The sequence below is a fragment of the Nannospalax galili genome, unplaced genomic scaffold (assembly GCF_000622305.1).
Source record: "Nannospalax galili isolate Female #2095 unplaced genomic scaffold, S.galili_v1.0 scaffold120, whole genome shotgun sequence".
Classification (NCBI taxonomy): domain Eukaryota; kingdom Metazoa; phylum Chordata; class Mammalia; order Rodentia; family Spalacidae; genus Nannospalax; species Nannospalax galili.
The window spans coordinates 4,161,249-4,189,112 of NW_008350324.1; the positions used below are offsets into that span (position 1 = coordinate 4,161,249).

Here is a 27,864-nt window from a genome sequence, read left to right on the forward strand (position 1 = left end):
CTCCTGCTTTCTTTTTAAAAATATTTTATTATTTTTATTTTATGTGTATGCGTGTATTCCTGCATGTAGGTAAGTGCACCTGTGTCGTGCATTGCCCGTGGAGGACAGAAGAGGCTATCGGATCCCCTGGAACTTGAGTTATAGACAGTTGTTAGCTGCCGTGTGGGTGCTGGAATTGGAACCCGGGTCTTCTGCAAAAACAACCAGTGTTCCTAACCGCTGAGCCATCTTTCCAGACCTCCCCTCCTGCTTTCTTTACCCACTTGCTTTCATCTCAACAGCTGCCTGAAAGCAGAAGTGACAGGCCCTGGAGCCTGTGTCTTTAAGAGTTGGGGAGGGGCGAAGCCTTCTGGGGCGTGTCCTGGGCGGGAAGCAGGATAGGGGCGTGTCCTCCCGTGTCCTGGGCGGGGCTTCGGACTGGGCCGTACATGGGCGTGGCCAGGCTGCCCTAGGCCGGCGGGAGCTTGTGGCTCCCGGGGCGGAAGGTCACGGCGCGGGACCGGTCCGGGGGGATTGGGCGGGGAGGAGGCTCGGAGCTCACGCGTGCAGGCACGGCCCGAGGTAAGAGGGGCGGTCCGGGCTGCCCTTCGACGCGGGAGGACCGGTCACCCCAAACTCAACTTTTCCACCCTGTTGGGACTTAGTGAGCGAAACATCCCAGGTCCCCAACCCTAAAAGCGCTGTTCCGTCCCCATTCCTCCCCAAGTCTGCCGGCCATACCAGTGCGAGCACTGGTATCCGCATGCAGAAGGCATTCTATAAATGCTCAAGTGGAAAAGAGTACAGGAAACCGGCGGCCAGGGGAGCCGAGCCCTACGCTGATGCTCCGGGTGGGGACGCCAGGGCCACGGATGTCGGCCCTCCTCCTGGTCAGCGCTTATGTCCGTTTCAGATGCCGACTCGGAGGCCACATGTCCTGACCGCCCCCAGGCTGCACATAGACAGCGCAGTGACGGAACTGGAAGCCGTGTGTTTTTCCACTCCACGTCGGTGCCAAGTGGAGTTGCCGGAACGACAGAGAGAGAAGAGCTGTGTCTTCCCATCAACAGGTGGGGCAGTGCACCGTGGTTCCCTCTCCCTCTCTGAGGTCCCGTCCTCCTCCTTCCCGTGGAACGTTGAGAAATGGTTGTGCAAAGGATTACCCTCCCGAAACAGTTGACATACTTAGTTTTCCCTGATTGCAAAAATAAAACACCACAGAACGAATGAGGTAACTTGCCAAAGACTTTCCTCAGTATTTTTCTTGGAGGGAAAAATGAAGCCCTTTTCTCCATGGCCTGACGGAAGTGGCCCACAGTGCCGCCCCACCAGGCTGCTGTTCACTGGCTGTTAGCTGGCCTTGAGCAATTCACTTCCCTCTGAGTCTCAATTTCTCCATCCAAAGAGCTGTTGGCTTGTGGCCTTTTTGCTGTGTGACTCTGGGCAGCCTGCTGAACTTCTCTGATCCCCACTCCTCCTCTGTAAACTCAGGGAGGGCTGTATTGTGGGGAGCTTCCACTGACCATGAGGATGGACCTGTCCTCACCTCACGGTTGCCTCAGTTTGGGGGTGGGGGGAGAAGAAAAAAGTGTGTGTCTCTTGTTCTGAGGGCTGGCCACTTCTTGCACTGACCTCAGCTATCTGCAAAGCTCCTCCCAGGCCTGATATTCTGGAGCAGGTGGGGAGGGGCAGGTCTCAGGAGATACCACAGAGGCCCAATAAGAAGAGGCCGTGGTCTCTGTCCAGACTCAGGATAGGCTGCAGGAGTTCATTTGAGGGTAGGGCCTCTATCTGGACTTTCCCTTGGTGAGGAAGGGGTAGATTTTTAGCAGGAACAGGTCTCTGGGCCCCTCCTAGTAGGTCTTGGGATCTTTGGTGACACTGTCCCTTCCTCTCACCCCACCCACAGGCACTGGAGTGGCCAGGCGTTTGGAACTGGTGTAGAAAGGGAGCAAAGGGTGATGTCCAGGTCCCAGTTGCTGATGGCTGGCAGATGGCTGGATCCCCACTGGGCACCTCGCTTGCTCTGTGCATCTCTGATGCTGGAGACAGCGTCCGGGGTCAGAAACCCATCCACAAGAGCCCACGTTAGCATCCAGCTTCCAGCCCCAGGTGTCAACCAGATTCCTATGGCCGACGTGAGTACCCAGGCAGGAAGCTGGGGTTGGGCGAGGTGCCTTTACTGCCAGCTATTTCTTGGGCATCTACCGTATATGAGCACTGACTGAGCTGGGCCTGGGATGTACTGGGGAACATGGCCCTGCCTCATGGTGCTGTCAGCTGGGCAGACAGATGCTAAAGTACCTGTGTAGGTTTTAGGGGGCAATATGCTCTGCAAACAGTAAAGAGATGTCTGAGAGGGTATAAGCAGGTAATCAGTGATGAATGTGTTCTATGACAAGTCACCTTGCAGCCAAGTCTTGAAGGAGGGAGAAAGCCACATGCAGCATAGACATCTGAAGGAAAAGCATTCCAGGCCAATGGAATAGCATGTGCAAAGACCCCTGGAGGCACAATCAAGCTTAATATGTTCCCAGGAGAGCAAAGAGGTCAGAATGAGGAAGAAGGTTAAGTCTGGAGGGTAGAGAGATAACACTGACCAGATTATTAAAGACCTTACTGGCTGTCGGACCCTGGTGGCGTATGCTTTTAGTCCCAGCACTTGGGAGGCTGAGGCAGGTGAATCTCTGTGAGTTCATGGCCAGCCTAGTCTACACAGCAAGTTCCAGACCAGTTGGGGCTACAGAAAGACCCTGTCTCAAAAAGGTATTTAAAAAAAAAAAAAAGATCTTACGGGCTGAGGCTGAGTGGTAAGAAGTGGGAGCCAACTGAGAATTTTAAGCAGAAGGATATTGAAATTTGATTTGTTCCTTCCTTCAAGGAATTTCTTGGACTTCTGTGAGGAGGGTGGAAGATGGGGGGAGAGGATAGTAGAAGAGAGACCAGTGCTGGAGTTGGGCTCCTACAACTTCCTGGTTGGGAGACATGGGATGATTGGATTTGGAATAGTGTTGGAGACACAGCAAACAGGACAAGCAAATTGGTTAGATGGAACGTGCAGAAGGAAGAAGAGACATTCCCTCTATTACGGAGTTCCATGACAGGAGGATTTGAACCAGCATTTACGTGGGTTCTAGGGATACAAACTCCAGTCCTTACACTGGCATGGCAAGTGCTTTAACCACTGAGCCATTTTCCCAGCCCTTCTTCCTTTCCTTCCTTCCTTCCTTTCTTCTTTCTTTCTTTCTTTCTTTCTTTCTTTCTTTCTTTCTTTCTTTCTTTCTATTTATTTTGTTTGTTTTTTTCTCAGCTAGCCTGGAAATTACTATGTAGACCAGGCTGGCCTCCATCTCACAGAGATTACAGGCATGCACCACCACACCTTATTGGTTTATGTGGTACTAGGGATGGAACCCAGGGCCTCGTGCACCCTGGGCTCATAATTCTACCCACTGAGCCACATTCCCCACCCCCCTTGTATTTTCTCTGGTAGACATCACAAACTTGGACCACCTGGGCCAAGAGTGTTGGTGCCCATGCCAAGTTTATGGGCAGGGTGTCTTCATACCACCCTCCGCACAGGCAGTTTACCATTACTGTGCCTATAAAATTGGCTGCTACCTCCTGAGCGGGAAACTGGGTGATCCCAATTGTGGCAAGTGATCTGCCCAAGTGACTGAATTCTTTGGCCTGCACTATGCCAAACTTACCAGAAAACCTGTGTGGTGGGCGCTATCATCCCTGTACACTAGATGAAACCTCTGAGGGTCCAGGAGGTGAAGTTGGCTGTGAGGGAAGTAGCTGCCTTGTGATGAATCCAAACCTTCCTCTTTCACATGCTGTCTCCCAGGATAGACCCATCAGCTCCTGTTCAGGTATCTCTTCTGTCCTAGGAGCCTGGGGCTGCATGGGTCACCATCCCTCAGCTAAGGTTCTTCCGGAACTTTCATTCATTCACCAAATGCTTGTTTGTTTGAGACAGGGTCTCATGCTGTAGCCCTGGCTGCTTTGGAACTCACTCTGCAGCCCAGGCTGACCTTGAAATCATAGCAATTTTCCTGCCTCAGTCTTCTGAGTGCTGGGATCAGATACAGGCTTCCATGCTGGGTAGCTAATGCTTACTGAGCACCTAGTGTGTGCAGGAACTGGGCAAAGCACATAGGGCCCCATTGCGTCCCTGCAGCTTCTGCTGCTCAGGAAGCCAGCTGGGAAACAAACTGGAAGGGTAACTTCATTCCTCAGAGTAAGGCAGGGAATGGAATGCTGATGTGGTAGGGAAATGGGGAGGGCCAGTGACCTTGCCTCTTCTCACCTAGCATTGGGAAGATCTGGCTAAAAGACAGAGGTACAGATGTCCTGGGGCAAGGACAGGGTGGTGTTTTTCACCCTGTGACTGGATTACTGAGTGAGGGAGATCTGTGGGCTGTGGGAGGTGGGAGACCCACAGGGGCAGGAGAGAGAACAGCAGCCTGGGAGCAGGCTTGAGCTGTCACTCAGAGTCAAATGGGAGCCACACAGGGATATGGAGTGGAGGAGGGCTGTGATTTGATGGTTGTCATGAGGCAGAAAACAGAGAGGCAGCTGGCCCAGGATCCTAGTGACACAGGAATGCCTGCCTTAGAAGGCAGTAGAACCTGTTTGGGAACTTGCACCATCCAGGTGTGGATTTGGGGTCCCAGGGTGGAGGGGCACTCCAAGATCACATGGGTAGTGGATCTCTTAGAGCTGAGAGGTGGAAGGTGTTACAGTGTCTATTCAAGATCCCTGTAGTAGCTCCCTTTTTAAAATTTTATTTCATTTATTTATTTGTATATGTGGGCCTGCATGCCGCAGCCCACCTGTAGAGATCAGAGTTCACTTACAGGAGTCAGTTTCCCCTCCATCATGTGGGTCCCGGAGATCGAGCTCAGTAGTCATCAGGCTTGATGCCAAGCACCTTTGCCAGCTGAGCCATCCCTGCAGCCCAGCGCTTTACATTACTGCTGGAGCAAATTGCTATAAGCTCAAAACAACACAGATCCTGGCTGTGGTGGTGCACGTCAGCACTTGGAAGGTGGAGGCAGGTAGATCATGAGTTCTAAGCCAGCTTGGGCTACATGTACCGGGTCTCAAAACAACAAAACCATCAACAACAACAAAAACCCCACAAATTGGCTGCCTTATGGCTCTGGAACTCAGAGCCTAAGTGAGTCTCACAGAACTTAAATGAAGATGCGGATAGGGTTGGCCCTTCCTGAGGTGGTCACTGTGCCTCTCTAGCTTCCAGCAGCTGTGCTGCGTGGGCTCAAGGCCCTTCCTCTGTGTCCAGTCTCCCTGTCTCCCCCTCTACCAGACTTGGCCTTCACAGCAAATACCCTGGTTTTGACCCTTCCTGTCACCCTTTTATGTAGACCCTTGAGAGGACCTCGGATCCATCGGCTAATCTCAGAGAAACCCAACTCCAGGTCCTCATTCAGCCACATCTGCAGTTCGTGGGTCCTGGGCATTGGGATGTGAACACTATTAGGACCAACAGCTGAGGACAGCCATCAAGGATGGCTGAATGCTTGTGACTGTGCACACGTGCGCGTGCACTCAGATGCATAGGCTCAGACTGGCGTGGGGTGGGGGGCTGGAATCTCAGCACAGAAGCCCAGGGCTTTCCAGGACTTTTCTGGTGGGTGGGTGCTGACTAAGTGGAAAGGGCTTTGAAGTGTTCTCACCTTCTAGTTATTTGGCCTCTTGGTGGAATCGGGGACTCTTACCACCTCAGTCTCCCTTAGAGGGAGGGCAGAGTAATACCAAGATGACAGCAGCCAGAACTCTATAGGTGGGTGAGGAAACCAGAGCCCAGAGACATCAAGAGGGTTACCAGAGGTCACACAGCCAGCTGGTGGCAACACCCAGACAGCTGTCTCTCTGGTGAGGTGAGACACTGTCTCCGTAGGCCACATCCAGTGGGGGCACTTGTCTGGCCCAGTGGACTCTTTCTGTGAGGCAGGAGTTGTTTTTGCTTTAGAACTTAGATGTCTTTCAGCAGGGCATGTGACTTCCCAGAATTCCAAGTGGCCCTGTGGGTTTAGCATTTCTGTAATCTGTGTGGTTCCAAGGCATAGAGTTGGCTGGCCCTTCCTGTTCAGCCTGACCACCCAGAGTCTATGTCCTCTGTTTTCTCCTGGACTGAAGTAGAGACTCAGGGAAAGAGGGTGTCTGTGGAGAGGTGGACCACCCTCTAGGCCAGACCAAGAGCAGTACCATCCTTACCCTGTACTCCTGGGGAGGGCCTGGGCCTGGGGGAAGGAACAATGCCCTGCTCAGGCAAGGGCTGTGTAGGCAGGCAGTGTGACTCAGGAGATCACTTGTAGAAGACCAGACTTGCTGACTCTGTTCTGGTGTCATCAGGACACTGGGAGTGTCCCACCACAGCCCCCAGGCTGACCCTTTTCCGGGCCTCAGTTTCACATCCATGAAATAGAAACTGTTGTGTGTCCTCTGATGCACTAGGGAAGTGATGCTTGAGCAAGGTGATGCCTGCTGTGTCCTGCACACCTTCCCAGCACACAGCACTTGGAGATCCTGGTTTCTCTCTGGTCTGCTTCTAGAGAGGCCCCAGCCCATCCTGTAACATGAATCAGCACTTTCACTTCAGAATTTTCCCAGAGAAAATATCCTCACATGTGCAGGGAGGGAGTCATGTGTGAGGAAGCTCACTGTTAGCCCAGTGAGTCACTCCATGTACTTCTCCTAGGGAAACCTCCCTGCGATGTCAGAAAGATCATGACGAGACAGGGCAGCGAGGGTCACAGGGCCTTGCCTGGCCCTGGAATCCCAGATGCACTTCTATAAACCCAGCACTTGGGAGGCTGAGGCAAAAGGATTGCCAGGAGTTTGTGGCCACCTTGGGCTATATATGGAGTTCCAGGTCAGCCAGGGTAGCATGGCAAGATAGATTTAAACCAAACTAAGAGCAGTGGCTTGTCAAGTAATCCCAGCACTGGGGAGGTGGAGAGAGGAGAATCTCGAGTTAGAGGCCTGCCTGGGCTACAGGGTTAGAAGGCGAGATGCTGTCTACACACACACACACACACACACACACACACACACACGTATACACACACACATGTATATACACGTACATACTCTGAAGAATGTGACTTTAAAAATTTAAACTACAGCTGGGCATGGTGGTGCACACATTTAGTCCTAGCACTTGGGAGACAGAGGCAGGCAGATCTTTGTGAGATTGAGGCCAGCCTGGTTTATATAGTGAGTCCAGGCCAGCTGCATCTACAGGGAAACCTTGTCTCAAAAAACCAAACCAAACCAACAAACAACCCTCCTCCCCAAACAAGCCAGGGCTATAGGAATGACTTACAGTATGGACAGAATCTGGACTAATGATGTTTACCTAACCTTATACCAAAAAGCTACTGTTTATAATGTAAACAAGTGCACTTTGCCATGTCCTCTTGTGACCTGGGCACCTGACCTTGATCCCTGGGGGGACCCACTTCGCCCTCTACCCAAGTGAATGGATGTGGTTTAAATTAGCATATCAAGGCATATGGAAGCAACATATTCATATTTGTGTCCTCATTGAAGACCGTGAGAATAATTGAGGAGTCTGCTTGATATTGTATGAAATATTTTTAGGCCTAGGGGTCAAAGGGCAAGATACTCCGATAAGATAAGGGTAGATCTAAGCTTGTAGTTCCCCACTTCATGCTGGAGAAACTGAATAAAAGGATGGATGATCCCTGCTGGGGAGCACAGCTCCGTGAGAAATCTGAAAGAATTGATTTTGAGATTTCGGGCCTACTCTTGGTTTTAAAAACTAATGCTAAGAGTCAGACTGATTATTTATTCAGGTATAACTGTAATGTGGCTTAGTAATACCACAAGGGGCCTGCAAGATGGCGCAGTGGGTAAAGGTACTTGCTGCCAAGTCTGGCAACCTGAGTTCAGTCCCCAGTCCACATGGTGGAAGGAGAGAATTGACTCCTGCAAGTTGTCCTCTGACCCCCCACGTGTGCACCAGGTACGGACACTTATGGACACATGCACATGTAAATAAATAAAATGTAATAAAATTTTTTTTGGAAAAGAGGGAAATGAATTAGAGAATCCATCTAAGCATTTTCAGTGCTTTGCTTTAACATTAAGCTATACTAACATAGGGTAAGTAAGATGGGTTAATATTCTAGTAATAAGCATGGAAATCAAGTTGGCAGATTATAAAAATTTTTTGAAATATTTTGTCATACATACAGAATTTGAAGTTATATTTTTGGTAACTTAGAAAAATGGGTGAGGGTTTTAAGTTCATTACTTAATTTTGTTTTGGGGGTTTGGCAGAATTAAGGTTCTGTTTGGCTAAGACAGGTTGTGTAGCCCAATGGTAGAACCTTTGCCCTGGCCCTGCATGTCTGAGGTCCTAGGTTCAAACCCTAGTACTGCCAAAAAAAAAAAAAAAGAGAGAGAGATCGAGAAAGAAAGGAAGGAGGGAAGGAAGGAGGGAGGGGGTGGGAGGGAAAAGAGAGAGCGATCGAGCGAGAGAGCTCTGTAGAGTGTCTGGGTGCCAGGTTTCCAATGATTCTGCCCCTATGAGGAGCTGTGACTTGCCTTAGCTTCCTCATAATGACTTGACTCTATTCTGCCACATGGGGTTCATGGGTAGATTTTTAAGCTCCTAACACTGCATCTGGCATATTGAAGTCACTTGTCAGTTTCATCTTATTGTTATTAATGAATATATGTGACCTATATTAATAATAGTCAAAGCAATTGTAGGAACAAGAGCTTTAGGTTGTACCTCTTTCTATAAAACAGAGTGATAGAGTATCTGTGAATGTATATGCTAAGGCTGGGCTGGAGAGAGGGCTCCACTGTTAGGAGCACTGGCTGCTCTTGCAGAGAATCTGGGTTCAATTCCCAGCACCCACATGGCAGCTAATAACTGTCTGTAACTCTAATTCCAGGGGATCCAATGCCCTGGCCTCTGCAGTCACTGCACACATGTGGTGCACATACATACATACAATCAAACACTTGAAATGAAAATAAATTTTTTTTTGAAAGAGTGTATAGAGCTGGGCATGGTGACACACACCTTTAATCCCAGCACTTGGGAGGCAGAGGCAGGATGATCTCTGTGAGTTTGAAGCCACCCTGGTCTACATAGTAAGTTCCAGGCCAGCTGGGGCTATAGGTAGACCCTGTCTCAAAAAGACCAAAAAAAAAAAAAAAAAAAGTGTATATCCTAATAAGGGAACCCAGAAATAACTGGTCACCATGGGATTGGTGGAGAACAAGATGATGGACATGGATTGAAGACAGGGAATTTAGCCACACACACACACACACATATATATATATGTGTGTGTGTGTGTGTGGCTAAATTTTATATATATATATTATATAATTTTATTTTGAAACAAACATATGCATGGATTGCTGTGTTAATTTCAAACACAAGCTATTTTTAAAACATTTATGTATGTGTGTGTATACATGCATGTGGAGAGTCAAGTTCTTTCCTTCCCCTATGTGGGACCTGGGGATTAAATTCAGGTTGTTGGGCTAGGATGACAGGTGCCTTTACCTACTGAGTGATCTTACTGGCCCACAGGTTTATTTTTAAGAATGGAAGCACACAGTGGGTACCTTTGTGTCAAGGGAGGTTGTGGATAGGCGGAAGGAAGGTGATGTTCCACTGCTTAGATGGATCCATCTGGTCACTCCTGGTGGGTCTGTTGCCTATATGCCCTGCCTTTCTTTCTTGCAGTGTCGTGCTGTGTGTGGTCTGAACATTTCTGACCGCTGTGACTTCATCCGGATGAATCCCGACTGCCGCAGTGATGGGGGCTACCTGGACTACCTGGAAGGCATCTTCTGCCACTTCCCTCCGAATCTCCTCCCTCTGGCTATCACCCTCTATGTGAGTCTGTGTCTCCTGGACCTAGTGATGGGCAGGTGGCTCAGGAAAGACTTAACTCTCTCTCCCTTTCTGGCCCCGACCAGGTTTTCTGGCTACTTTACCTCTTTCTGATTCTTGGAGTCACCGCAGCAAAGTTGTGAGTTTGGCCTGGGCTCATGTCCTGCTTATAGATGGGAAAGCAATCCCAAAAGCTAACATCCTGTGACCTGGTTTGGGGGAAGGATAGGACAGGGTCTGCACTGGAAGTGCTGACTCCTGGCTGTGTGTGTGTAAATGTATGTGTGTTCTTGGGTGAGTGCACCTGCATGAGTATGCACACACGTGTGGAGGGAGGCCATAGGTCAACCCCAGGTGCACCTCCTCAGATACCCATCCTCCTTTTTTGAGACAGGCAGTTCACTGATTAGGCTAGCCTGGCTGGTCAGTCAACCCCGGAGTTCACTGATTAGGCTAGCCTGGCTGGTCAGTCAACCCTGGAGTTCACTGATTAGGCTAGCCTGGCTGGTCAGTCAACCCCAGGGATCACCCATCTCTGCCTCCCCAGCACTGAGATTACAAGCACAGCTTTTTCACACAGATCCTGGGGATGGATCATGCTGTCATGCCACGCACTTTACCAACTGAGCTCCTCTCTGTCCCAGCCCTTAACACTGCCTTTTCCTTCCTAGCTTCTGCCCTAATTTGTCAGCCATCTCCACCAGCCTCAAGCTCTCCCACAACGTGGCAGTATCCTTTGGTTCAGCTCCCTGAAGGGAGAGGGTGGTCCAGGGAAGCCAGGGTACAGGGTGGTGGCTCTGGGCCCTGGAACTGCCTTGCACAGAGCCCCCTTGACTCACCCCCATGGTGTCACTTTCCTGGCCTTTGGGAATGGTGCCCCAGATATTTTCAGCGCCCTGGTGGCTTTCTCAGACCCACGCACTGCTGGCCTGGCCATTGGGGCTCTGTTTGGTGAGCACAGCCCAGAAGGGTTGAGAGTCCCTGGGAGAGTTGGGGGGGTGGTCACTGGGGTGCTGGGGATGGGGGCCCCTGGGTGTGTCAGCCTCTGAGTTCTGGCCTGCTGCCCTCCAGGCGCCGGTGTTCTGGTCACCACTGTGGTGGCTGGAGGCATCACCATCCTGCGCCCCTTTGTGGCAGCCTCCAGGCCCTTCCTGAGGGACATCACATTCTACATGGTGGCTGTGTTCCTGACCTTCACTGCACTCTACCTCGGCAGGGTCACGCTGGCATGGGCCCTGGGTGAGCATTGGGGCACTTAACTACTCAAGTCAAGTCAAGCCAGAGCAAACAAGTTCAGATTAGCAAAGGGAGGCGAGGCCCAGCTGCTTTCAGAATGTGAGGTTCAGAGAGGATGAGAATTGTGACCCAAGGGCCCCACAGAAAGCTCAGTCCATTCTGATTAAGGGGGACAAATGTGAGGATCGGGTCCAGAGACCAACCATGGAGGGAGCTGTTAACCACCTGGGTCCCCATGGCAAGAGGGCAGAGATCAGGGAACTGAAGCCCAGCAGAGCTGCTAGAGCTGGAACCACCCAGCACCCCTCCAGCCATGGGAAGGACATGCCCTGCCTGCCAGAGACGGGGCAACCCAACAGGGAGGCAGAGATCTCACCCCAGACTCCCCTACTGCTGTGACTTCCTCTGTGGTGTCTGGGGGCCCACAGCAGGTTGGCATTGGGCCTAGGAAGGTAGGAGGAAGGTGGGGCTCACCACATTGGCTGGGCTAGGCTGACACACGCAGCTACCACTAACATGCACAGCATGGGACTGGCAGCCATGTTCTTGTGCACTCAGCCAGGACACCATGGCCTCTACCCCTGCCTGCAGGTTACCTGGGCCTGTATGTGTTCTATGTGGCCACAGTGATCCTCTGCACCTGGATCTACCAATGGCAGAGGAACAGGTCTCGGGTCTACTCTATGCCTGGAACACCAGGTGAGGAGTCTGAGAGGAGTCCCCGAGAGGGAAGAGGGGAGTGTGTGCCTCTGTGTCCTTCCCTGCTGCCTCATGTCCCTTTGGCCAGTCTTGACTCTGCCTGACCCAACTCCTCTTCGCTCATTCTGCCCAGGCCACCTTCGTCTTCCAGTTTGTGCTGTTGAGGCTCAGATCCTGCTGGTCCAGGGTGACAGGCCTCCCAGCCACTACCAGGGCCCAGGGCTGGTCTCAAAAGAGCCGGCTTGCCACAGGCTACAGTGTCCATGGAGAGGATGCAGGTTACCCAGCACACAGATACATGCACATGTGTACAGCACAAATGCATGCAAATGCACAACACAGATATGCAAGCACACACCAATATGTGAGCATATGTGTACAACACATACAAAATACACAGCACACAAATACAGAATACACAAATACACACGTGAAATACATAGCAATATGAAATACACACAAGCAATGCACACACAGCAGACATAGACACACAGCACACATGCAAACATATGCTCACAAACATCTGCACAGAGCACAATTAGATTTGGAAAGCACACAGGACTCCAGTGCCTACCATGTCGGGTGTGCCCCTCATTTGATTCCTTTCCTTTGGTGACATTCTTTTGGAGTGGAGACTTTTGAAAAAATTGTTTTTTGTTTTTTGGTTTTTTTTGGGGGGGCGTGGTGGCGCACGCCTTTAATCCCAGCACTTGGGAGGCAGAAGCAGACAGAGCACAATTAGATTTGGAAAGCACACAGGACTCCAGTGCCTACCATGTCGGGTGTGCCCCTCATTTGATTCCTTTCCTTTGGTGACATTCTTTTGGAGTGGAGACTTTTGAAAAAATTGTTTTTTGTTTTTTGGTTTTTTTTGGGGGGGCGTGGTGGCGCACGCCTTTAATCCCAGCACTTGGGAGGCAGAAGCAGGCAGATCTCTTTGTTCAAGGCCAGCCTGGTCTACATAGTGAGTTCCAGTACAGCTGGGGCTACAGGGAGAGCTTGTCTCAAAAAGACCAAAAAAATTGTTTTTATTTATTCATTTTTATTTTATGTGTATATGTGTTTTGCCTGCACCTGTGCCCCTGTGTATGCAATGACCACATAGGCCAGAAAAGGTGTTGTATCCCCTGGAACTGGTTTTGCAAACAGTTGTTAGCTGCCATGTGGATACTGGGAACTGAACCCAGGTCCTCTGTAGGAGTAGCCAGTGCTCTTAACCACTGAGCCATCTCTCCAGCCCTTGGGTAGAGACTCTTATGTCTTCCTTTTATGGGGAAGAAACAGACCCAGGGAGAAACTAAGCCTTCCCAAGGTGAAGGAGCTGGAAGCAGGCAGAGTCAGGGCTCCAGCACTAGGTCTCAGACCCTGCCCCAACTGGTGTGAGGGAGCACCTGGGAGCCTGCAAGCCACTCTGCTGTCAGTTTGTGTAAAGCCTGTCTGTGAGGCTGCAAGCCCAAAGAGAGCAGGGTGGTCTCATTTCTGGCACAGAGCAGGAACTGGGGGTGCTGATATAGGAAGTCTGCGGGGTTTTTCCTCTCTCTGCTAACCAAGCTGTCAGAATTCACAACCTGCCACCCTGCAGTGTCTACAGACCTGTTGAAGCTTGGGGGGCTGGAGTGGCAAGGGGAGTGACTCTCAGAGGGGCCAAGGTCACAGAGATACAGAACCAGGACTAGACCTGCCCCTGCCCCTAGAAGGTCATGTTCCTCCCAGGCTGCTCTAGAGGGAGGCCCAGTGAGAGCGAGAATATAGAAGAAAATTCCAGACAAAGCAAGAATTTCAGTCATTTGTTGTATGTGCTGACATACACCTGTAACCCAGCACAAGGGAGGCAGGGGCAGGAGTATCAAGAGCTCTAGGCTAGGGCCAGAGAGATGGCTTAGCTTGATGACCTGAGTGCGATCCCAAGGACCCACATGGTAGAAAGAGAGAACCGATTCCTGCAAGCAGTCCTCTGACCTCCACATGTGTGATGTGTCTTGTGCGCACGTGCACTTTTACACACTAAATAAGTGTGATAATATTAATAAAGTGTTCTAGGCTAGCTTGGGCTACATAACAAGAAAAAGAGAGAATAAAAGCAAGTGTAGCAGTCAGTCCATGAGCCACGTGCTCACACACTATATTGAACTTCAGATACCACAGCCTGATCTAAGAATGTTCTGTGAGTCACATTCTCACTGTAGGAATTTCTAAGCATGCATAGCCACTGCTGAGAAATCTAAAGTAAAGGGCTTGAGGTAGGGCTCAGACAGAGTGTGTGCCTAGCATGCTCGAGGTCCTGGGTTCCAGCCTCAACACTACAGAAATGAGTGGAGGCTGGGTGGTAGAGTGCTTGCCTAGCATGCACGAAGGCCTGGGTGTGATTCCTGGCACTGCATAAACTGGGCTGGGTGACACATACCTGTAATCCCAGGACTGGGGAGGTGGAGGCAGAAGATTAGACTCTCATAGTCACCCTTGGCTACATAGTTTGGGGCTATCCTGGGCTACATAAGATCCTGTCAAAGAAGAAAGGAGGGAGGGAGGGAATGAGGGGGAGGGAAGGCCTGGACACTTGCTTGTTAAATCTGCCCTGTCCCAGAGGTGACCACTGTTCAGCACTGTTCCAGAGGGTTCTGGGCTGTCACTGGGAGTGTTAGCCACCCCCACCCCCCTCCACTGCTTCCCTCAGAGATGTTGTCGGATTCAGAAGAGGATCAGGTGTCTTCCAATACCAACAGTTATGACTATGGTAAGCCCTGGGCCCTTCATCTGTGGGGCTAGGGACCCCAGGAGACCAGCCTCCCTCATCTGAGCTGTGGGGCTCACTTGTCCTCTTACAGGCAGGGAGGAAGGGGGAGGCAGAGGGATCAGGCCTCCCTGAGACAAGCCAAGCATGGCCACATCCATCCTTCCCCATGTACATAGGGGATGAGTACCGACCACTGTTTTCGGGCCAGGAGACCACTGCTCAGATCCTGGTCCGGGCCCTGAACCCCCTGGATTACAGGAAGTGGAGAACCCAACCAGTGTCCTTGAGACTCCTGAAGGTGGCCAAGGTATGAGGGGACCCAGGATCCAGACCCTCAACCTCCTGACCATAGTACACCGTGATCTTGCAAGTGGAGGGTTAGGTCCACTGGAACTCCCTTTGAATGGACAGCCTGGGACCTGATGGGAAAACTGAGTCTTCAAGCTCAGCTGGTGGCCTGACCCAGAGCTTTGCCCTCAATGGAGGTAGAAAAGTAGCCAACCGGGACAGGAATACCTAGGAGAGGTCCCCAGACCATGCTGAGGAGTACAGCCACCCCCAAAATCAGGCATCACACCTCAGCCCTTACCAGCTCCTAATGGGTAATGGGGAACCTCCAGCCTGCAGAGATTGTAGGACTCCTGAGTCCCAGGGATAAGGAATGAACCATGTTTATAACTACCATGGTTCTGGGTACCTCTGAGCCCCAGTTTCCTCTGTGGGACTCAGGGTGAACCCCAGGTGGTGGAGTCCTTGCCTAATATGCACAAAGCCCTGAGTTCCACCCCAGCACCATGTAAACTGGGCATGATGGTGCATTCATCTCAGCCCTGGGGAGGTAGAGGCAAGAGGATCAGGAGTTCAAGGTACATAGTGAGGGTGATACCTGAGCCCCTGTCTCAAAAAAGGGATGGTGGTGGTGATATAGTGACTGTGTTAGTAATGTATTGCTACAGTCATGCTGTGTAACAAACATCCCTCAAATCTCATTCACTTTTGACAGTAGTATTTTTTTTCTCATTCATAAACTTAAGGGTGGTAGAGTAATGACTTAGGCTGTGGTAGGTTGTTTGGTTCAGATCTGCTCTGTTTATCATTTGGAGACCAGGAGTAGCTGGGGCATTCTCTTCATAGAGGCCACCGAAAACCACACATAAGGACACCCAAAGCCTCTGTTTAGGCCAGCCTTGCCAACAGCACCCTGGCCAAGATGAGTCATGTGGTCAATTTCAACATCAGGGGATGGAGAGACACTATTGCAGACTAGTCAGTCACAGGGCAAAGGATGGGGTGTTCAGTTCCTCCACAGCAGGGGACTGGGAGGGCACAGTGATTTCTGGGATGATGTATGTGGAGTGCAGCACTTAGTATGAATAAGTACCTACACCTGTATTTAGATCTGGACCTAGCACACGGGGCTGGCTTGAATCCCAGCTGCCCAGACCTTTCTGTGTGGCTTTGGACAGCTTCCTCTGCTTCCATATTATATCATTGTAGTTCCTATTCATAGGGCTTTTTATCAGGATGAGCAGGTGAGGTACTGTGCTGGGTGACTAATGGTCCCTAGAGACACCCATGTCTTAACCCCAGGGAGCCCTACATGTTTTGCCTGACTGGGCAGAGGGGACTTTGGGGATGTGAGATGGAGACAGAACACCAGGCTTCCTGGTGGGAGTAGAAAGGTTCAGTCAGATGAGCCTTGAGTACACAGCCTTGGTGAGTGGTGCGGGCCCAGGGCCGCAGAGCACAGGCGGGAAGAAGCAGGGAACCTGCACACCTTGACCTTCTGTCCCCCAGGGCCTTAGGGAATGAGTACATGTTGTCTCTACAGACACTGCTGTGGGGACAGTGTGCAGGCGGAGCCAGCCTGCCTTCTGGGTGCTCCCCAGCAACAAAGCACCCCACAGCAGCTGCACCCCCACTGCAGTCCCTCTACTGACACCTTCCTTTCCTCCCCCAGCTGCCTGTGGAGTTTCTGCTGCTGCTCACAGTGCCCGTTGTGGACCCGGACCAGGAGGATGGGAACTGGAAGCGGCCACTCAACTGTCTGCAGCTGGTCATTAGCCCCCTGGTCCTAGTCCTCACCCTGCAGTCAGGGACCTGTGAGTCATCCCCCTCCCCCTCCAGAATCCCAGCGTTCTTCCTCCTCCCATCTCTAGTCTCCTCAAAGCAGAAACTGGAGCATGTAGCAGGCACTTCATATATGCTGGTGGCATGCAGCAGGCGCTTTATATGTGCTGGTGTTAACTGCTTACTTACCCATGGGTCCTCTCTGATCAGTGGCCCAACCCTGCAGGCTACAGTTGGAACTATAAACAGGTGGCCCTCAGGCTAAGTCCAGCCTTGTCTCCCTCAAAACTGAGGAGCGCTGGGGGCATGGCTCAGAGATGGACACTTGCTTAGCATGCTAAAGGCCTTGGGGTCCATGCCCAATACAACTAGTAACAAAAAATTTTATAGAACAGGGGAGATTTCACACCAAATTCTAGATTTATCATCTTGAGGATGAGCCATGGTCCTGAGGGAACAACTGCCTGGAGCCCAGAGGTGGCTTCCCCTGTGGATGCATGCAGCTTGTATCATTGCCCGTGGGGTAATTTGGACCAGGCTCCTGTCCCGTTAGTGACTTACTGGTCCTCCTCCCTGTGTTTCCCATCCTTCATCTCATTTCTGCCTTGTTCTGGCTGAGGAGACACCCAGACTTGTCAGGCCCTTCTGAATCCTGCCACTTTCTTTTTTCCTGTTGTCTGACTTAAGTAACTCATGCTGCTCATTTTGCTGTCATCTGGCTCCTCTCCTCAACCTGGACAGGTAAGGTGGGGGTCTGAGGGCAAAGGCGCCTCACTTTGCTTTTTCCAGACAGTTTCAGCATGTAGCCCAGGCTGGCCTTGAACTCACTATGTAGGAGGCTGACCATAAACTCTGGATCTTCCTGTCTGTACCTCCTGTGTGCTGGGATGACAGGCATGTACCACCATGCCTGGTTTATGTGGTGCTGGGGATGGAACTCCAGGCTTCATGTACCATTTATTGCATGCTATGGTCACTTCCCCACTCAAAGAGCTTGTTGGATCCTCAGTACCTCTTGGTTGTCTTTTTGTTGTTGTTTGTTTTGAGACAGGGTCTCTCTATGCAGCCCCAGCTGGCCTGGAACTTGCTAGGTAGACCAGGCTGGCTTTGAACTTACAGAGGTCCACTTGCCTCTGCCTCCTGAGCACTGGGATCAAAGACATGCCACTGCACCTGGCCCTAGTACCCCTCAGGGAAAGTCCACACCCATGGCTCTCTTTGGAGTCTTTGGAGGCCTCTGAGACCTGCCTGAGCTACCTGGCCCCCAAGCTGATTCCTTCCCACCCATTCAGCTCCTTTTTTTTTTTTGGTCTTTTTTTGAGACAGGGTCTCCCTATAGCTCCAAGCTGTCCTGGAACTTGCTATGTAGACCAGGCTGGCCTTGAACTCACAGAGATCCACCTGCCTCTGCCTCCTGAGTGCTGGGATTAAAGGCGTGCGCCACCATGCCCAGCTTCAGCTCCCTTTTTATGCCCACTGACATTTGAGAGGCAAAGAGGGACAGGAGGGACAGAAGTCTCTATGACTATATATATGTATGTGTGTATATATATATGTGTGTGTGTGTATGTATGTGTGTGTGTATATATATATATATGTGTGTATATATATATATATGTTTCACTGGTATGTGTGTGCATATGGATTTTTTTGGTAGTAGCAGGGATTTAACCTCACAATCCATGCATGCTAGGCAAGCACTCTGAGTTGCACCCCAGCTCTTCAAGGTTGGGTTTGACTGTCTGGTTCACCCACAAAGCAATTGGTGATGCCTGGCTGTGGGGTGCTGCCTTGAAGTTCAGCTGGACAGAAGTGCTGCAATTGATTAGGGATGTCTGCTATGGAGGTGACAGATGGTAAAGGTGGAGAGTGTATTTTCACAACCAAAGGCTGGAAAGTTTAGCTTTCCATGTTGTCTTTTCTTTCAAATGATTGGGGGGGGGAGGCTATATGTCTAACTTTTCTGTCCCTCTGATATGCTGGGTGGGGCTAGACACCTCCTAGGAGCACAGTGATGTTTAGTGGGTCTTATCACTGGGTCTCACTCTGGGCAGGAGGAGGTGTGAGCATGGGGAGCTGTGGCTGCCAAGACCCTAACCCCCTTTCTTGTCTTCTTGTCCTGCAGATGGTGTCTATGAGATCGGCGGCCTCCTTCCCGTCTGGGCTGTGGTAGTGATCGTGGGCACAGCCCTGGCCTCGGTGACCTTTTTTGCCACTTCCAATAGACAGCCTCCTAGACTTCATTGGGTAAGAACCCCAGGTCTTGGGCAGGCAGCCTGGGCAGAAGATAGCTTGTGGAAGTTGGTTCTTTCCTTCCACCATGTTGATTCTGAGGATTGAACTCAGGTTGTCAGGCTTGGCAGCAAGTGCTTTAACTACTGAGCCATCTTTAACCCAGTTCTTCCTCCCTCCTTCCTGTCCTCCCCCCTCCTTCCTTCCTGTGCTTGGGATTGAGCCTAGATCTTCCCACATACTAGCACACCGCTGAGCTGTAGCCCCAGCCCTTTTCTTTCTTTTTTTATGTTTTGTTTTGTTTTGAGACAGGATCTCCCTGTAGCTCCAGCTGGTCTGGAACTCACTATGTAGACCAGGCTGGCTTCAATCTCACAGAGATCTGCCTGCCTTTGCCTCCTCAGTGCTGGCATTAAAGGCATGTACCACCATACCTGGCTTTCTTGTTTTAAAAGATAATTATTTTATGTATATGAATGTTTTGCCTGCATGTATGTAAGTGCACCATGTATGTGCAATGTCTGCAGAGGCTAGAAGAAGGTGTCAGATCCCTTGGAACTGAAGTTATGGATAGTTGTGAGCCATCACGTGGGTACTAGGAAATGAACCCCAGGTCCTTTGCAAGAGTAGCCACTGCTTTCAGCCACTGAGCCATTTCTCCAGCCCCTCCTCTTTTGTAAAAAAAGGATTTTTTTTTTTACTTATTTGTGTGTGTGTGTGTGTGTGTGTGTGCATGTGTGTACCAGCAGAAGAGGGCATCATATTCCCTGGAGCTGGAGTTGTAGGGGTTCTGTGCTGCCTGTGATATGGGTCCTGGGAACCAAACTTGGGACCTCAGGAAGAGCAGTAGCCTCCCTTAACCACTGAACCATCTCTCCAACACTGGTTCTGAGACAGTGCCTTGCCATGTAGCCTATGCTGGCCTTGAACTTGAGATCCTCTTGCCTCAGCCTCCTCTGCAGAGCTGGGATGACAGGTGTATCGCTGCTCCCACCTCCCTTCCAGACACTGGTGTCACAGCATCGTAGTAGAATGTGTCCTTTTGTGTCTGGCTCTTTGACAGTCCTGTTTCTGTGGGTCATCCCTGTTGCTTCTGTTCTGATGAGGGCCACCACATTGGGTTGGCACCTGCCAGGCAAGCATCCCCACCCCCAGCCTCCTCCATCTGGGTCCCACCACCATTTCTGTGGCCTCTGTGGCCCGCATTCCCTTTGCTTTGGTTGTTTGGCTATTATAAATGTTTGGGTAAAAGTTCAGTGTAGAAATATGTTTTCAGTTCCTTGTGTGCATTCCTGGGAGTGGAGTCATCTGGTCCATGGTAACTGTGTGTTTAACTCTGAGGAAATCCAGGCTGTTTTCTTAGGAAGCAGCCAGATTCCCACGCTCACATCCGGAATGTCCAGTCTTGTCTGTGGGATTTGTCTTCTTTCCAGCCTCCAGGTATCTCTGTGATTTTCAGGTGATTTGTCAAAAGATTTTTTTCCCCCAAAACTTTACTGAAGCTATTTATTTATTTATTTATTTATTTATGTATTTATTTATTTATTCATTTATTTATTCATTTATTCATTTAGGTGTTTTTGAGACAGGATCTCTTGTAGCCCAGGCTGGCCTCAAACTTGCTGTATAGGCAAAGATGACCTTGAATAGATCCTCTTGCTTCTACTTCCCAAGTGCTAGGATTACAGCTGTTCATAAACATGCCTAATTTATGCAGTGCTGGGAATTGAACCCAGGGCTTTGTGCAATGCTAAGTGAACATTCTACTAACTGAGCTACATCCGCAGCCCCCAAGATTTTAATTTTTTTATCCATATGACTTAAAAATATTTTAAATTACGTGTACGTGTGTGTGTGTCCCAGCAGAGGGCATCAGATCCCCTAGAGCTGGAGTTACAGGCAGTTATGAGCCACCTGACAAGGGTACTAGGAACTGAACTCGGATCCTCGGCAAGAGCGGTATGTGCTCTTAACCACTGAGCCATTTCTTCAGCCCAAATGTCTTTTTGTTGCTGTTTGTTTTTGTTTAGATGGGGGGGGTCTCACTATGTCGACCAGGCTGGCCTTAACTCACAGAGATCTATTTACTTCTGCCTCCTGAGTACTAGGGTTAAAGGTATGTGCCACCATGCCTGGATAAGTTTATCATTATTTATTTACTTGTTTGGTTTTGGGGTTTTTTTTTTTTGTTGTTTTTTTTGTTTTTTTTTTTTGGTCTTTTTGAGACAGGGTCTCCTTGTAGCCCCAGCTGTCCTAGAACTCACTATATAGACCAGACTAACCTTGAATTTACAGAGATCTGCCTGCCTCTGCCTCCTGAGTGTCGGGATTAAAGGTGTGCACCACCACACCCGGCTCACTTGTAGACCAGGCTGACCTTGATCTCTCAGAGATCCCCCTGGCTCTGGGATTAAAGGCATGTGCTGCTATACCTGGCTTTCATTTTTTTTTTTTTTTTTTTTTTTTTTGAGACAGGGTCTCCCTGTAGCTCCAGCTGTCCTGGAACTCACTATGTAGACCAGGCTGGCCTCGAACTCACAGAGATCTGCCAGCCTCTGCCTCCCGAGTGCTGGATCATCTGGGTTCCATTCCAGTGCCATATAAGCTAGGTGTAACACATGCCTATAACCCAGAACTCAAGATGTAAGGGGGGAGGATGAGAACCTCAGGGTCATCATCAGCTGCACAGAAAGTTCAAAGCCATGAGAACTTGTCTTAAAAAAAAAAAAAGTACCCTCCCCACAAAACAATACTGAGCTAACCTTTTACTGATCACTTACTGTACACAAGTACTAGTTAACTTACTGCTCATGATTCATGGGTACTGCCAGGCATGTGCTGTGCAACTGAGCCATACCCCAGCATAATCATAGGTATTGCTGCCACATCTTATAAACAGGGACCCCAGGCTGTGCCTTGCTGGGGACCAGCCAGAGTCTGATCAGGATGCCCTTCCCTCCACAGATCTTTGCTTTCTTGGGCTTCCTGACCAGTGCACTGTGGATCAATGCAGCTGCTACTGAGGTGGTGAACATCTTGCGGTCGCTGGGTGTGATCTTCCGGCTGAGCAACACTGTCTTAGGACTCACATTGCTGGCCTGGGGGAACAGTATTGGAGGTGACTGTGTGGCTCTGGGGTGATTCTTCCCTTCCCTAGCCACAGTTATATCTGGAAGGGGCATCCAGGGTGTGTGTCCTCAGGATTGATGTGGTGCCCACTGTGATTGTGGAGTGACCATCACTGGGTTAGGATGAAATGGGCTAAGCCACCACTAATGCCCACTCAGTGGCTCCCTAGAATGGAGTGGAGTTCCTTGCAGCCATCCATGCTTAATCTGTTCATGGGTGTGTAATACACAGGCTTTCACACATACACACCTATGCCCTTGTTTAGCCACTGTGGCCCTGTATGGTTGACCAGGATAGGAGCATCCAAGCAAGCGGGGCGGGGGCGGGTCTAGAACCTGGCTGTTTACCTCAGTTCTTTGTGTATGTTCCCTAAGGCCCACAGAGGCACTGCGAGTGTCCAGCAGGGTATATGTATTGCACCATACCAAGGTTACTCTCACTGAGAGAGTAGGGTAAAAGGAACTACAGAGGGAGGGCTGTCTTACAGTGTGCTGTGAACCCCAGCACCTTGTGGGCCTTCATCAGTGTTTGTTGACTGGTAGCTGTGGCTAAGCAGGAAAGTGACAGAAGGGCTGAGGGAGGCCTGCCACTCACTCAGGGCCTTCTCTGCTGCAGATGCGTTCTCGGATTTCACCATGGCCCGCCAGGGCTACCCTCGGATGGCATTTTCAGCCTGCTTCGGTGGTATCATCTTCAGTATCCTTTGCTATCCCAGCTCTAAGAGCCACAGGTGGAATTTGTGTCCCACCCTCGGGACTGGCAGGGATCTGTGGGCTTTACCTTCCAGTCTGTGAATGGGGAGCTAAGATTCTAGCCTCATAGGGCTGCTGTGACAGTCTTGGCAGGAGGTACTGCCAGGTGGTAGCCTCATTAGCAGATGCAGTGTGTTGTAATCAGGAGTTGTGGGAAAGACCCTCCCTTGTGCTTACATGTCATGGTGCAAGTTGGCACCTGGCAGGTTTTCTCCTTCAGGCCATGTGATCTTTAGGAAGACTGATGATATGTAAAGTTGGTGGTAGGCTAGCTTTTGCCTGAGGGCTGTTGGCCTCCAATGCTGATTTACACAGAAAAGACTAATTCCTGTACTCAGAAGGCAGAATAAGGAAGATTGTAAGTTCAAGGCTACCCTAGGCTACCTAACCAGACCGTCTTGGAAGTAAAACTTTTAGTAAAAACTAAAAGATAGGCGGTGGAGCCAGGGGTGTTAGGATACAGAAGGGCTAGACATCCAGGCCAGGGTGGCTGTGCTGTTGTCTGGGTCCTGGGTACTCTAGACTCAGCCAGCCCTCAGTGACCTATAGAAGATGCGGCAGAGCTGTGGGCAGCCTTCGCCAGCCATGGGGCTGTGGGGCTACATGAAGTCACGGGGTGAAGAGCGGCTATCCCTACAATCCAAGATGACAGTATCTGGGCAGTGCAGGTCAGCAACACAGACACCTAGGGCTCCACCTACTGTTTGTCATTTCCAGGGCCCTTGGCCGGAAAATTCCTGGCTCATCAGGACCATCTTTCAGCTTTAGGCTGGGGCCTCTCCTGACCCTCAGGGTGATGGAAAGCAGGAAGCCTGGAATGTGCCCTAGAGATGTCCTTGGCCTCCTGCCAGCCCATCTCCAGCTTTCCTAAGGGACAGAGGGTCTTTGACTTCATAGAAGTTTCCTGAGCCGGCTGCAGATGTCCTGGTGGGTATAGGGCTGGGCTGCTTGCTGCAGATCGTCAGAAGCCAGGAGGCAGAGGTGAAGGTGAGGCACAGATGGCTAGCACAGTTTGTAGAATATCTTAGGAGGCTCAGGCTTCTGTTCTGGGCCCATCACTGAAGTCTTATGTGAATGAGCAGGACTCTGGGCCTCAACTTTGTCACTTGTGAAACGGGGAGACAAAACACCCCAGCTTTCCAGATAAGCCCTGCATGAGGTGAGAGCCAAGGCTGGAAGCCAGACCCCAATACTGTCCACAGGGAGGAACTGGGAGGAGAGGGAAGATGTACCCCAAAAGGCAGGGCCCAGCAGATTAGGGGAGGGCTTAGAAACACTCATGGATCACAGGGGCTCTCGTGGAAACTAAGAATTTCCTGAGATACAGGGAATCTCCTGTATTTTGGGGAGTGGGGTCTGGGAATTTGCAGTTTGTGGAAGTTTGAGGCGAGAATCCATGGCTCACATATGCTAAGCATGCACTATACCACCACTACACCTCCCATTCCAGGAACCTGCTCTGTGTGTGTGTGTGTGTTTGTGTATGTGTGTGTGTGTATGCGTGCATGTATATGCATAGTTATACACACCTGTGCACACAGGCTGAAGGAGGCCACTAAAAGTGTTCCTTTGTTGTTTTCTACCTTATTCCCTCCAGACAAGGTCTCTCACTAAACTTGGAGCTCACTGTATTTTGGCTAGGCTGGTAGCCAGCAAGCCCCAGCAATCTTCCTGTCTCCACTCACCTCCAGTGCTGGGATTGCAGGTGTGCTAGGCCATGCCTGGCTTTTATGTGTGTGCTGGGGATTTGAACCTGGGTCCTCATGCTGGTGCAGCAAGCGCTTTTACCCACTGAGCCATCTCCCTACCTTCCCCGGACCGCCACCACTTCTGGATACAGGATCTCCAGCTGGCTTTGAACTTGCTATGTAGCTAAGGAAAGCCTTGAACTCCTGCTACTCCTGCCTCCACCTGGGATTACACGCATGTGCTACCACGCCCAGTTTATGCAGTGCTGGGGATCCAACCCAGGGCCTCCTGCATGCTAAAGAGCTCTACCTATGTGCTACCAACTGAGCTACACCCCCAGCACAGAATGTTTTGTTTGCTTGTTTGCTTTTGAGACAGGGTCTCATTATGTAGCCTTAGCTGGTCTGGTATTTTATGTAGATGAGGCTAGCCTCAAACTCACAGAGATCCACCTGCCTGTGCCTCCCCAGCACTGGAGTTAAAGATGTGGGCCATCATGCCTGGCTAAAATTTACATCTTTAATCAGATCCCTTGGGGCTGACACAGGATATACAAGGATTGCTCTTAAGAAACTCATTGAGTTGGAAAACTCCCAAAGGCAGGGCCAGGCAGTGGACACAGGTGTGTGGGCCTCAGGGCGGTCCTGTGGGCCCTTTGACCAAGCAGGACGCTGGAGTGAAATCTCTAATTAAAAATGCGTGTGGAGCAAACAAACCCTATGCAAGGCAGTTTCCAGCCCCAAGCTGCAAGCTAGCAGAATCATCAGTCTATTACACAGGGTTTGGATGGCAGGGAGGGAGCCTGTGGCTTGGGTTGGCATTAGGCCCCTCCAGGTGGAAGTACTTTGTACTGTGAGAGACTGAAAAGCGGTGTCATTACTGGGGACAAGGTCCCCACTGCTTCTCCCACAGGCCTTTAGGTCTTGAACAGATAAACCTTGGGCTGCAGGCTAATAGCTGGCCTTTCACAGTGGCCACACCTATAAGCAAAGAACTGCCTGGGGTTTGAAAAGTTTGCTTCTCTGAAGGGTAAACACATCCCTACAAATAGTGTTGATATTCTCCAAGAGCTAATAAAGTCCCCTTTCTTTCTGGACTAGGGGAAGCAGTTCTAAACTTTGCCCTGATTATGGGGTGTGTTGTGTGTGTGTGTATGCCCCTCCCCCTTTCATTCCTCTGCCTCTGTGTGGGGTTTGGAAATGATCCTGCCATTAGAGTATATAAGATGCACCAACACAGCACTCAGGAGGCAGAGGGAGGCGGATCTCTGTGAGTTCAAGGCCAGCCTGGTCTACATAGGGAGTTCCAGGCCAGCTGGGGCTACAGGGAGACTCTGTCTCAAAAAGATCAAAACAATAACAACCCCCCCAACACACACACACATTTTAAAGTTCTTATTTGCTTATTTAGTTTTTGGTACCAGAGATGAAACCCAGGGCCCTGTATAACCTAGGCAAGTGTTCTACCACTGAACTACACCCCAAGTTCCCTTGTTTTTGCTGTGTTCGCATGTAGAGGTCAGAGGTCAACCACAAGTGTCATTCCTTAGGCACCATCCCCCTTGTTTTGTTTTTCTTTAATTTTTTTTTTATTTTTTTAATGTAAGCCAGGTGTGGTGGTGCCTTTAATCCCAGCACTGGGGAGACAGAAGCAGGTGGATCTTTGTGAGATGCAGGCTGGTGTGGTCTACATCTGGAGTTCCAGGCCAGCTGGGGCTACAGAGAGACCCTGTCTCACCTGCCCTCCCGCCACCAAAAAAAAATCATGCGTCAGTTTATTTGTACCATACCACCATATTGTGGAGGCGCCCTCGGGGGGCCAAGAGAGTGTCAGATCCTCTGGAATTGGGAGTTACAGGTGGTTGTGAGCTACCCGCTGGTGGGCTCTGAGAACAGAACCTGGGTTCTCTGTAGGAGTAACAAGCATGGTTAGCCACTGAGCCAGCTCTCCAGGACCACTGTCCTTACTTCCTCTGTCCTTGCATGATCCTCCTTTCTGTGTCTTCTTCCTGGATTTAAGGTCCTCCAGAGTTCAGGGAAGTCTGTCTCAGATTCTCAACTCATCTGAGTAAATAAATATAATAAACAGCCAGAGCCAGGCATGGTGGTATACACCTGAACTCAGGAGACTGAGGCAGGAAGACTGACCCACGTTCAAGGTACTTAGCAAGGAACTATGTCAGAAAGGTGTTGGGGACAGTATAGAGAGATGGCCCAGTGGTTCACTGGCTGCTCTTACAGAGGACCTAGGTTCAGTTTCCAGCACCCACACAGTGGCTCACAACCATCTGAAACTCCAGTTCCAGGAGACCTGTTGCCCTCTTCTGGCCTCCATGGACATTGCAGGACGCGGGTATACTTAGGAACATGCAAGCACAACACTCATGCACATAAATTTTTTTCCAAAACAGTGTTGGGGCGCTGAGAACATGGCTCGGTTGATAGCATTTGCCTAGCATGCACAAAGCTTTGGGTTGGATCCCTAGCACTGTATAAACTGGACCAGCCTGTGTCATCAGTGTCCATGTGTCTACCCAGCACTCAAGGCCAGGGAAAACACCCAGGCAGGGGAAGTAGAAACTGACAGACAAGGGTCTCCTGCATCTGGAAGTTTCCAAGGTAGTAACTGTAACTTCAAGGTAAGGCCTGCTGTTCCATACAGCGGGCCCCACCATTGTTGGCAGATGGCCTGAGTGGTGCCCATGGCCCACAGGGTGCCTCAATGGGCAATAAGCTAGCCTATTTTGTTCTCCCGGCAGCTGGAGCCAGATGGACTGCTGGTGTGGGTGCTGGCCGGTGCCCTGGGACTCAGCCTCATCATCTCACTGGTCTCCGTCCCTCTGCAATGCTTCCAGCTCAGCAAAACCTACGGCTTCTGCCTGCTTGTCTTCTACCTCAGCTTCCTCCTCGTGGTCCTGCTCACAGAATTTGGAGTGATTCACTTGAAAAGTGTCTGACTGAAGCCACTTTGCCCAGTTCCACAGCCTCCCGAGGGGAGAACTGGAGGGGGCATGTTCTGTAGTCCCCACATAGCTCCTGTGAGGGGGCTTTCTGGATCACAAGGTCCTGACTGCTAGCACCCAACAGCCTTAGTGCAGAGACTGTTTACTGGGGACAGTTCCAGGTGGAAGCAACTGGACTTCAATGATTGTAGCCCCTGAGGAGAACAGCCTGCCGGCGCCCTTTACTGGGCCCCTTCCTGGGCTTTGGGCCATCCTGTGGCTCCCTCCGGGGCTCTACCAGTGTCCACACAGTGAGAGCTTATGGCCAGCTATAGCAGACTGGCTATGTCAGCATGCCAATAGATTAACTTCCTAGCCTCTGTCAATAAAACCAAAGGAAGCAGGTCGAGTTAAAGTTAATACACATTACTGAACCAGGTGGCTCAAAACCACCTGGGTCCCAGTCCTGCCACCTGAATGGTTGCCCTGT

At 50.6% G+C, this 27,864-nt stretch overlaps 1 protein-coding gene across 7 annotated transcripts; it reads left to right on the plus strand.

Moving 5' to 3' along the window:
• The first annotated feature begins 423 nt into the window (after positions 1-423).
• Slc8b1 (solute carrier family 8 member B1) lies at positions 424-27,777 on the plus strand. Of its 7 annotated transcripts, XR_003851788.1 has the most exons (18): positions 424-561; positions 893-1,049; positions 1,889-2,117; positions 9,743-9,895; positions 9,979-10,031; positions 10,564-10,621; positions 10,738-10,843; positions 10,964-11,131; positions 11,720-11,827; positions 14,412-14,561; positions 14,738-14,868; positions 16,522-16,663; positions 18,757-18,878; positions 21,828-21,981; positions 22,608-22,688; positions 23,664-23,731; positions 26,844-27,051; positions 27,192-27,331. XR_003851788.1 is itself a non-coding variant. In XM_029570583.1 (17 exons), the coding sequence occupies exons 3-17, from the start codon at positions 1,941-1,943 to the stop codon at positions 27,387-27,389; spliced, it is 1,869 nt and encodes a 622-aa protein (XP_029426443.1). In that variant the 5' UTR covers positions 424-561; positions 893-1,049; positions 1,889-1,940; the 3' UTR covers positions 27,390-27,777. The 7 variants fall into 7 exon arrangements, 6 of the variants coding, with proteins under 6 accessions (XP_029426443.1, XP_029426445.1, XP_029426444.1 ...); XM_029570583.1 differs by lacking the exon at positions 26,844-27,051 and having other exon boundaries at positions 27,192-27,777; XM_029570585.1 differs by lacking the exon at positions 26,844-27,051 and having other exon boundaries at positions 14,502-14,561; positions 27,192-27,777.
• The last annotated feature ends 87 nt before the right edge of the window (positions 27,778-27,864 follow it).